General features: G+C 43.2%; 1 protein-coding gene across 1 annotated transcript in view; it reads right to left on the reverse strand.

Annotated features, from left to right (window-relative positions):
* The window catches only part of CPS1 (carbamoyl-phosphate synthase 1), a 93,678-nt gene extending 86,210 nt beyond the window's left edge, over positions 1 to 7,468 (reverse strand). The window contains exon 1 of the mRNA XM_035891962.1: positions 7,346 to 7,468. Within this exon, the coding sequence (XP_035747855.1) occupies positions 7,346 to 7,468 (123 nt within the window). The remainder of the gene's footprint in view (positions 1 to 7,345) is intronic.
* Positions 7,469 to 11,578: the final 4,110 nt, after the last annotated feature.

The raw sequence follows: 11,578 nt of genomic DNA on the forward strand, positions 1-11,578 counted from the left end.
CTGGGCTTAAACAAATTTGGACGATGAACCTTTCAGGCTCTGAGAAACTTCAACTTCTGGAATGCAAGCGCAACTGCTTCCTGGGCACAGAGCTGTAGTCACAGAATGACCACAAGTGCAAAAACCCCAATGGTCCGTGCCAGACAAGATGCACCAAGCGTGTCCACCAGGCAACAGCTCTCACCATGATTTAAATTCATATTGGGTTTTTTCTACAGAACAATTTCTCTTACTGGGTTTTTTTAAAGAAGAATCAAGATCAATTTGCTGTAGAAAAGAGCAGGAGAGCTACTTTCCATTAGCCGTAAATCAGATGAACAATCACAGCAAGGAGAAATTTCATTCCCAGCATTGAACATTTTGTAACAATCATGGCAAACATTCATCTTGAGTTCCTCTGCAGTTACAAATACTGCACAGATCAATTACTAATGTACTGCAAAATACACTAAAAATCCAACTGCACTGCCAAGTAATTGAATTCTGTGCATCTGGGATGCTTTTAGCCTTGCATTTTTTCCTCATTAATGTCAAACATTCAGTCATTCTCAGAAGGTTTAACCATCATTTTCTGAACCTTCCTATACCACTGGATGGGATACCCAGCAACACCAAAATCCCCTTCTTCCCCAGTTATAAATATAGGTTTTGTGGCTAAATCCCCTAGATTTAGCTGAAATAAAAATTACAGTTTGGTCAGCTCCCTAATCTCACTAAGCCTCTCATTACAGAAAGCTGACACACACTCAAAGCATTACAAAGCACAGAGGTCACCTAGGTGCCTCAGACTGGACAGGACCTCTGCCCTTTCTGAAGTCTGCTGAAAACCCAGCCCACACTGCCAACATGGGAGACTGACTGTAGGAACTGGTTTCTCTCAGCCTTGGTTTCGAGAGACAGATCCCTTCCCCCAGCAGGCCACGTATTTGAGTCCACCCAGATATCAACTCCAGTTCAAGCAAGTCCTGCCACTCATTGGTACAAGTTGGGGTTATCTCCTGAATTGCAGTCCTGACTGCAAATATAGCCTGGGAGAATCCTTCAGGAAGCAAAGTCAGCAATGGTGGAGTGACCAGAAAAGTTAAGATCCATCTAACTCCTGAGGGCCAAAATCCAGAGCAATCACTGTGACCTTTAGAGCCTCACCCTCACTATAGTACTTGACAGGAATCTGCATGTCTTTCCTCCCACCACAGACTACCTGCCCTTCCACACACCAGACCAGCACAGAAATAATTTCTGTTGAATAGAAGCCCCCATTGTACTATTACAGCCCCTGCACAGTGTTCAAGTAATGCAGAAGAATGTCCCTGAGCAACCATAACCTGCCTCCAAGTTCAGCTAGAGCAAGGGATAGATGTTCAAATGTTTTCCTCCCTTACTTGATTTATTATTCTTAATTAAGTGGTTGGTTTGTTTGTTGAGGATTCTAGAAGCAATTATTCTTGCTTACATTTCCAGCGGCGGTGTTACCATATCCCTAAGCTGCCAGCCTACCTTGTCTTTTCAGTTTTGTTTTTAATGTGAAAAGTGATTTACAGGCTATAGAGAAGGCCGGTTGGCTCAATCAGAGATTAGTCAGGAGAGATTTTTACTTTCAAAAAAACAACAAGCAAGAAATAAACAAAACCCCCAGAGCTTCCATGAAGTCCTTTTGTCTCCACCCTTCTCAGAAGCATCTCCATGTAGTCTTGGATAAATCTCTGCTGTAGTCTCAACTAATATGTTTCTTCCACACACACCCCCAATACGAGACACACTGTTTGCAATCTGATTTCTCCTTCCTACATGCCAGTAGCTTTACCTTCAGCAGAGCTTCCTATGCTCCAGAGAGGCTGCAGGGTTCTTGAAGAGCCTTGAGAATGAACACGGCTAGCAGAGAGGGTCACACTGTTTCTGTGGTATTGCTAGATTTTGTGCATTTTGTCAAAGCAACTTGAAGAGTTAACTAGTTTGGATCCCACTTCACTAAGCACTTCACATATGAAGTGAACAAAGCACTGTAGCAGTTCAAAAAAAAAAAAAGTAAAAAAACCAGATTAATTTAGTTCCAGTTAGTTCCCTGCTCTAGCAGCCCTTCCCATCTACAGGATGGATGATAAAGATCTGCAAAATCTCAAAAGATCTGCAGTAAAATTTGCTTTTTAAAGTGTGTCTGCTATAAACCTCTGTACTGGAAAGTGAACAGGTAATTTTTCCTCTTTTCTACTTGCCTCACAGAGTAACCAGTCAAGGAAATCAAGTTTTTTCCCCTCCAAAGAAATCCCTCCATTTATCTTGTCAAGGCCAAGCTGAACCCTGATTGCTGGGCTGCTGGACAACTACAAGTATGCAGAGTACCGAAGCCAGGATGGGCACTGATGTATGGCAGAGACACAGCTGGGACTCCGTTTCAATGCAGGCCAGTTTATTTCCAGTAAGAAGATGATAAAACATCTCCTTTCTAAGGCAGGCCATGGTTCCATGCAGCACGACAGCCTCTGCCACATTTCCTGGCACACAAATCTGTCTGGCTATGTAACACCCAACATATCAGAAGCACAGAAGAAGCCAAAAGCCACCAGATTTCTTCTAGGGCAGAAAGCTGGTGCCAGGACTATGCTACATCCACTCTCTCAAGACCAAATAACCAGCAACAAAGGAGGAGTTTGCTCTTTGATAGAAAAAAGTCTCTTCTTGTGAGTAGTATGCCATCACAGGCTGGAAATCTATCTGGACATTGCTAACAGTCAAGATTTCCTTTGCCAACCCTTTTTTTATATATATAATTCTATTTTAGCATGTTTGCTTCGCGCTAAAATTAAAAGAAGAACAAAGAGCAAGAATAAAGAATGAATCAAAAGCCAGGTCAGTGTCTTGGGATACACCAAAGAAGATTCACACTTAGGCTAACTTTAGGGAGAAGCTTTGGATTAGTTCCTTTACCATCCAAGCCAAAGAGAAAGCAAAGCCAGAAACACAACGCGGGTACCATGGTAGAATAGTCACAGCTCCTACAACGTGAACTCTTCTTAAGGCTGTTCACAACAATGCCACAAATATTTGTTTGTGACAAAAATCAAAGGAGGAGGGGGAACCAAGAGAGGTGAGGCGCCTAGCAGAAGTCACTGAGCACCCAAGGAAATGAGCACTCCCTCCCTCCCCCACAGCAGCAGCTAAGTTCCCCCATCTCTAAGAGAACAGGCCCCACTTTATGTCCCCTTCACTTTCATCTCCAAATGGAGAGGAGTGGAGCAGCTTGTAACAGATCTTTCACCTCCTCACCCACCTCTCTGCTTCCCATGCAGGCATTTTCTGTTACTTTCCACCTCCCTCAAAATGTATTTGAAAAGCCCTTTTACAGTAATCTGAAATAGGTTCCAAAGCCAGTGCTCAAAAATTTTCCTCCTCTCCCTCTCATTTCTAACTATATTTTTAGCTTGCTGCTGGTGGTTTTTATAGCTCTCCCAATCCTCTCCTTACTGAGCCAGCTATACTGTTACAAGCCACCTATTTATTGCTCGTACCACTCTTTACATTCCCATTTAACTACATTGGCCTCAGATGAGCATTAAATGATACGAGCTTCGAGCTGCAGTCTCTTTGCCCATTCCTGAATTACAAAGAAGCTGGATTGCCCCGAAACCAGTGATGCTAAGCACGCCTACAGAGAGCCCACAGGGATCTCCAATCTGCTCTCTGTGCCCGTCTTTCACCCATGGATGTTCCATCTCTCCTTTAGAACTGAAGGATGGGATGCAATAGGGAAATACAGATCTGCGAGTCCTCACACCTCAGACTGCTCACCTACAATGGTGTTTCCCCACATATACTGGGTTTAACTGGACAGAAAACAGTCTTGGGAGAAGAATTATTAGGCACTCTACTGAAACTACTACCTCTCCCTCATGCTTTCTAATACTTTACTTAGCTTATACATAGGTTAGAAACATGTTTTCACTGTATTTTGTTATGCTCCCTAAAATAGCCCACTGAGAAAAAGCAATAAAAGGCAACTAAATGCTCACTTAAGCCTGCAATAATGGGAGAATGGGATCATTACCTATACTGCCATTAGCCCACACACCTTAATTACTTTGTATTTCACTCTTCCTCCAAAATTCTAACAAATATCCATTACCTCTAATGATGGCTGGAACACTAAACCCAGCTGTAAGTCACTACTTGGTCACTTCTCTCGCAACTACAGTTAACTTCTGCACTCTGCCGCAAAGCTATGCAATAGGTTGGCTTTTTAGAACCACTTATCCTTAAACTTTCCTTCAGGCCTGCTGCTTTACTGCTTGTATATGTATATTAGAGAGTCTCTTCCACTTCTGCTTCTGTATGTCCCATGGAGAAAGCTGTGTAAGCCTGACACTGTCTTAAAGCAAAAGCCCCAGGCCGGGAAAGGTTCAAGTTTTTGTATTCCAGATTCTGAATTGAAACAGAATCACATGGTCCCTGGCAAAGGTGGTGTTAAAAAGCTGAGCTGAGATCTCAAGAGCCACAGGCTCCTAAACTACACTAGATATCAGCCTTTTTACTCTCCATGAGTTCAAGCATCCACTCTGACAGCACAAACTCCTGTAGGTATTGAACTCAAATAATCAAGTCTAATAAGGAAACAACTCTCCCCAGTGTCAATGCCAAGGCAAAAGGTGTCACGTCAGAAAGAGACATGTCACATATGTCAGAAAGAGACTTCTGGGTCTGGCTGGCTAGCACCACACCTTGTGATGAACCAGTTAGTCACAGTGAAGGTACAAATGCTTCACTGGACTCAGCACTTCAGATGTACAGTAGGTCTTGGCTGCCCTGCAACAGGTCCTGTCATACACCTTGAAACTGAAAGACAGCCCAATTCATTCTGACCCATCTGGGGTGTATTTGCGACTGCTGGGACTGAGTTTAAAACAGCTCCCAAGGGTTTCACTTGGCATTGCTTGCTTAACAGGAATTAATTCTCCTTGCCTTCAGCATTGGTGTCGTTGGCTTTAAGCAATCACTCTTTAGCTTTACAAGCACAGCATTAGGTAGATGCTAGAACAGCTGGTAGTGTAACTCCATCAGAGTAGGGCAGCATTTTTCCATGAGCATGAAACTTCTTAATTGGATGCCTCAGCATTAGGAGATATGACCTTGTTGGTCTGTCACTGTGCAGTCCTCAAATGAGTGACACCATCAATCTGTCATTTAAGATGCCAAATCCAAACTTCAGATGATAATCCATCAGTATAAGATGGTGCCTAACAGAATTTTCCTGGGATGTGTAAAGAAAGATGGTGTCTCATCAAAAGCTGAACCAGCAATCCTAACCATGGGCTACAAAGCTTTACCAGGGGAAGATGCCTTTTACTGCAGCAGGCTTAAAACCACAGACTAATGTGTCTTTGACCTCACTTCTCTGTGCATCACAAGCCTTCAACTGCTGTACCTTACAGAGCATGACAGAAATAACTGAACCAGCTCCAAAAAGCAAGAGAGGTATCAGAGGCAATAGAGGCAAGTTCCAACAGAACTCTTCAGTCCTGCTTAGTTGGCTTGACAATTTCTAAAACCCTAATGAACTTGAGTGTACCTGCATGGACTCCTGTTCTATAACAGATAGCATCAGCATACTGATGCTACAGGCCATCACCAGTCATAAACCAAGTGGCCAAGTATGAACCCTGGGCTCCTATCCTCTAGACACTGTGACAGTGCCAACAGCACCTCTCAGTGCATTCACAGGTTCCACTCGCCCAGCAATACTGGCAGTAAAATTGTCTTGATTTTCTCCTATCCCATTTCAATTTGAAGCACAAAGCCCAAAGAGAAGAAGAGGTTGTTCAAAGTGTTGCAATTTGCTTTGTCACACCAAGAGACACCTTCTAGCCCAGTGCTGAGATTTCAAAATGGAGGAATAGAAGCTGGCACCTGCTCTGGAAGATGTAAGAGATGGCACTGCCCCACCTGTGGGCCCTGACAGAGCTTTAACGTGTGGCCAGTGTCAAACCAGCAGAGCTTCACCAGCCTGAGGAACAACCAAGAAACTTACTCCTCATATCAGAGCCCTACTTCCTCTTCAAATGGTGCAGCTGCAGAAACTGGTAACCATGATGGCTTTCTAATTCACAAGTAGAACTCCTGTTGTCATCGCAAGGAGGAATAATTTCCTCCTAAGTCAGATCTGATTGCAGAGTCAGGATCAATCTGCTGGGAAGAAGATTACCGTGCTGTGTTTTAAGACAGTGAACAAGGTAACAATTCATGCCTGCTGTGCACTCTTGGGAAGGGGAAGACAGGTCCATTAGCAAGAACACTGGTCAAAACACAGGCTCTGTTTTTAACTGCAGGTGAGACAAAGCTAAACTGAGAACTCACATGCTGAAGGGAGGGATGAAAATAGGGATGCCTCCTTCCTCATTCATTTTTTCTCTACAGCCAATTTTTGTTTTAAAAGTAATGGGTCTCTTGCCAGGAGCTCAGAGAACTCTTGAAAAATCAGTGCCTGTGGGACAGGTGAGAGAAACTCCACTCCTCAGTGGACAGAAACAATACTAATCAGCCCTTTACTCCACCTGTCAGTTAAGGCAGCATCCACTGGGTACCCGCAGCCCAAGTCTCTAAGAGCTCTTCCCCACCACCTGCTGCAACACCACTCCTCTGGTTGCTAATTCTATTACACTGTTGGTTCCACAGGATACACATGCAAAAGCACCCTTTTCAATGCAAAGTGCATGATGGCAAAACACTGCTGGCACTGCAGAACTCACACAGAAAGTCCCGTTTCACCACTATACTCTGCCACACCTGCCTGAGTTACACTAGCAGAGCCAGTTGAATGCAGCTCTTGTAACGAAGAGCAGAAGAAAGTTGGGGGACGTGAACTAAGGGGTTCCAGCCCCAGTAAATCAAAAGTTGATAGACTGATGCATTCAGAGTTGTCTACCTCTCTGATTAATCTCAGAGCCATCATGGTTTCCAATACATTGAAAATGGATTAATCACATGCTTCAAGAGATGCATGTTTTTAAATATCTAGCCAATTTGCGCTCTTATGGACTGAAAGTTCTGCTCTGTTTGCTATCAGTCCTATAGAAGGGTGGGGTGTTTCTAAAGAAAACACCATATAATAATTAACTGAAACCCTGAACTTCCACCTTTTGGTGCAATTTACCCTATAATTTCCATGACAGATTGCACAAAAAGTGTGTTTGCTTAGCTAATAAAACCATTTATCCAAGCAACCCCCTTGCTTAGGGTTCAGACGAATCTCCTTTGGTTCAATTTTATGTGTCTAGATAAGCCCTGTTATAGCAGCAAGCTATCTCTCAGCATGCCAAACACATATTTTAAACCACCGTAGCTCAGTTACTGTTACCTTGATGCTCAACAACCTGGTACCAGTCCTTGAGAAACTCCGGTGATCAGCAGACACATTGCAAAACTCCAATCTGCCTTTCAAAGTCTTCACCACTTTCCAAGCTGTCAAAATTCTTGTCATCTTGAAAGTTGCTGATGGGTAACTAAAGCTTAAAGAAAAAAAGACAAAACAAAAATCTGCTTGTATGTATTTCTTCAAGATTTGATGCAGACAATGTACCCTTGCAGACCACAGGGGAAGAGGACAGCACAGCGGGTGCGCTGGACTGACCATACAGCGCTGCCCTACACCCTCCCATTTATTCTGCCATTAAAAGTCTCTGGTGCAGCCCCACCTCCTCCCGCCCCTCCTCAGAGGGGTGCTTCCTTAGACACGCTTGCAACACTTTTCTTCACGTTGGTCTCTGAGCACTGTTGTAGGAGTTGCATCACAGGCCAGACACTAGCTCTGCCTGCTGGAAGACAGCAAAACCTGCTAGAGAAATCACAGCCGCAGCAGTGAAGACAGTCCTCACACTCTGAAATAAACAATTTACATTTCAGTAAGAGACAAGGAACAGTACCACTTGTTCTCCTAACAGGACATGGTCTAAGCAAATTAAGAGAGTCTGTTCATAGAGCTTTTGAGTGCTCTCGAACATGTGATCTGGGGTCTGCATGTGAGCTAGTGGGATAGCCTGTAAGTGCTACAAGCATACTTGCACTAAAAGAAGTAAAGGGGGAAGACTGTGGAAAGCTACAGTCTTTTTATTCTGTGTTTGCAGAGTACACAGTCACCAGAAGCCCTAGCACAGGTCCCAAAGTGCTGCCCTCCCCTCAAAAATGAAAAAGGCATCACCAGGAAAAATAAATGGCTGCAAGAGAAAAAACATCTTTTGGTAAAATTTCAATGAACAACAGCTGAACTGACTACAGACCTTTGTGACTATCACATATTTCCTATAACCCTACACTATAGTCTTCAAAAAGAATCGTCTTGCTCATTAGCCAGACATGAAAATGCATAATGAAGACAAAAGCATGCACAGGGAGAAGCATGCACATTATTATTCTTCAAGAACTAAAATGGTGAGGCATCTTTTGAAACCCAGGTGATCAAAGCTTCAATTAGCTCAGAGCAAGGAAAAAAAACCCAACAACAACAAAAAAGGAGATGTACAGACTTTTTTTTCCAGCAGGACACATACTGCTGTAAAGTATTTAGGTGACTTTTTCTAACCACTGACAGTAATAATCAGGACTTCTTTGTATACAGTGGATTGAGAGTAGTCTAAATTGACACCGGTATCACAAAAAAATATTTCCTGCGCAGCTAATTATAACACCAGGTTGAACTGTCATGCACATAATAAAAGAGAAGAGACGGCAACGGGTTTGGGTACCCTCTGTGATGTGGGGAGCTTATTCGAGACTTGGATGAGAAACACATGGGAAACGCCTGAATCCAGATGATTGAATGAGACAGACAGAGATAGGGTGGAAGACAGACTGGGCGTAGAGGAGCTCACTGCTTAAACATGAGCTTTACAAGTGTGCAGAGCTGGGAGAAGCAAGCCAACAATGTTCCCTGGTAACCTGAGTGTGGTTTAGGAAAGCCAGAACCATTTTTCCTACAAGAAGATACCTGACAATCATTCTAATTCAGAGAAGGAGCTTGAGAGAGACAGATTTCACTTTTTGCAAACAAAAATACCCCAAAACACAGGGAACTGGGAAATGTTTTTGTTAGCCATTGGAGATACACACACGAGAGAAGACATACAGAAAGCAAAGACGTACAGATTGCAAAGACCTATACCTTGTACTAGAAAGGTCACCTTAATACAAACACACGTGCGCTCACACATGCAATTCAGAAGCCAGGTATCTTCCAAAGTCACATTTCACATTATGTTAGCTTTACACTGGCACAAATGTCATACATAACATTTGGAAGGTTACAAGCACTACCCTTTGTTATGGCTATGCTGAAGGGCAAATTCTGCGCTCCATTTTACTCTCTACCAACACTAAGTTACTTTGTGCCCTGGGTACACACGTGTTTGAACCAGAACCAACCCATGCTGGCAGTTTCAGTACCTTAACTGCTAATTCCTAAACTACCTCTCTACCACCTGAGTTTCAATGTGGCTGCACAAGGAGGCAGATGTATCCAGCAAAAAACTAACCCTTTACTTTCACCATGAGGCCATTCATGAATACAGAGGGTCAGGAGTGAGCAGAAAAAGGTCCATGTCTTTTGGGAGAGCAGCATCTTTTGCCAGGTGAAAACACCTGCATAACCACATCGTGAACTGGATTCAGTTTCTCACGGATCTGCAGTACATATACGAATCTAACATGGCAGCTGTATATTAAGGATGAAACACTGTATGGGGGAACAGCAGGCAAAAAACTACTTTCCTTCATCACCTCCACAGCAAGGATGCCCCATTAACTACTGCTATAGATTTGACCTGCTGTCGCCCCTTTTTTTCATTTATGCTTCGCTATCAAAATTGACTATGGCCACCACAGACCTTCTGAGATTAGGAAGGTTACACCTCCAGTATAAGGACCACCTTCCTTTTCAAAGCCTCCACCATGATGGAGGAATTTCCCTCCAGTGAAATCAGGAAAAAACATCAAAGCTCACTCACTGACAACATGCTAAAAAGAATTGATGAACTATTGACTCTTTAAGGTGAGAAAATGTATCAGGTATTCCTGAGGGAAGCCTCAAGTTCAGAAAATCCTGTCAACATACAAACAAGCTTTCTGTGGTTTGGACAGATCTTAAGTACATGCTTCACTTAAACATAAGTTTACTCACATATGTGATTCTTAGAATCACTAAGAAACAGGGAATCAATAAGAAAAAAGAAACCAAATATAGATTGGAAAAGGAGAGCAGAGACCAATGGTTCTATGGAGATGCAACCACACTGCCTGAGCTTAAAACTTGCCTGCCAGTATTGTGTCGTCCCTTCAGGAAAGAAAGTTTGGGCAGGAGCTCTTGAGGAAGGACGCATATCAGAGAAATCAGGAATGTAAAGCCATGAAGGCAGAAGATTCACTCAGACAAGAACAGTTCAAATACTGGGGGGAGGAAGTACTCACAACTCAGGCTTCCTTAACATGGTCTTGGACTTGGCATAGCTGTTTAGAGAAAGGCAGACTGCCTTTTGGTTCACATTCATAGGGAATAGGACAAGGACAGCAAAGTGCTCATTAAAATGAAGAGCTTTTTCTTATTGTTTACAAGTGAAAAACACCAGAAATTAAATTCATCACACAGTCCCACTGTACCGTAAAAATCAAACAAAATCAGTGGTCTGTGGCTTTGTAAATCCCCAGGGCCAAGATATTCAAAAAATGCTAAGTGCCTACATTTTCAGGGGCTTAAAACAAACTGCTTGATTTTCAGAAGAGAAGTGCTCACAGAGCACTTGAGGCCCTGCTTAGGTGCCTCAGAACTTGCACCCCAAAATGGAAGCTCCCAAAGCTGCTCATCACAGCTGGGAAGCTCTGCTGTAAGCAGCCAAGCTATGCAGGATTTTTAATTTTCAAGTTCTCTGCAAAAAGCAGAAGATAGTTCTGTTCTTACTTGAAAAACAAAAGATCGAGGCCAATTTGTGGGCATGTTGGTCCAGATTCACATCAGTGCAAGTCCCAAGCAACTGCCTCCAGCTCAGTGGACCTCCAGTGGCATAAGTCTCCTGCATTGGGATCAGCCTAACAAGCAGCCCACATGAATTGCTTGGACTCTCCTTATAGCTGAGATCAGAGAGGAGTTTTTTCCCCAAGTGTCCTTCAGGCGCTTTTGGAAATCTCTCCTGCCGTCTGTCAGGTTGTGTCTGATTTCTGACCACCCTGTCTTGCCTCGACTAAAACACATTTCAAAAATATTGAGTGGAAAAGTGGAATAGTTGAAGGTGCCAGCAAAACTGAAATCCTCTGCTGCCACAAGGAGCAAGACATATTCTGCTCCATCCCTACAGCTAGTAGAAAAGCCCTCAAAGTGATTTGGAAACCCTGTCTTCCATTTCAAGGCAAGTTCCACTTGCTTGCCAAGGAACTTGCATGAAGAGTTTGAAAGCACCTGAAAAATATTAAGATTTACCATACATTTTCTAATCAGGTGTTTATCAAGCAAGATCACTGTAGTGGATACAACAGTAATTTTGAGCTAGTTATTTTTTGTTCACGGCATACTGCTAACAACTCTATCAAACCCCATTATCTCAGAGAC

This window comes from Egretta garzetta, unplaced genomic scaffold, assembly GCF_000687185.1.
Source record: "Egretta garzetta isolate BGI_Z169 unplaced genomic scaffold, ASM68718v1 scaffold230, whole genome shotgun sequence".
Lineage (NCBI taxonomy): Eukaryota > Metazoa > Chordata > Aves > Pelecaniformes > Ardeidae > Egretta > Egretta garzetta.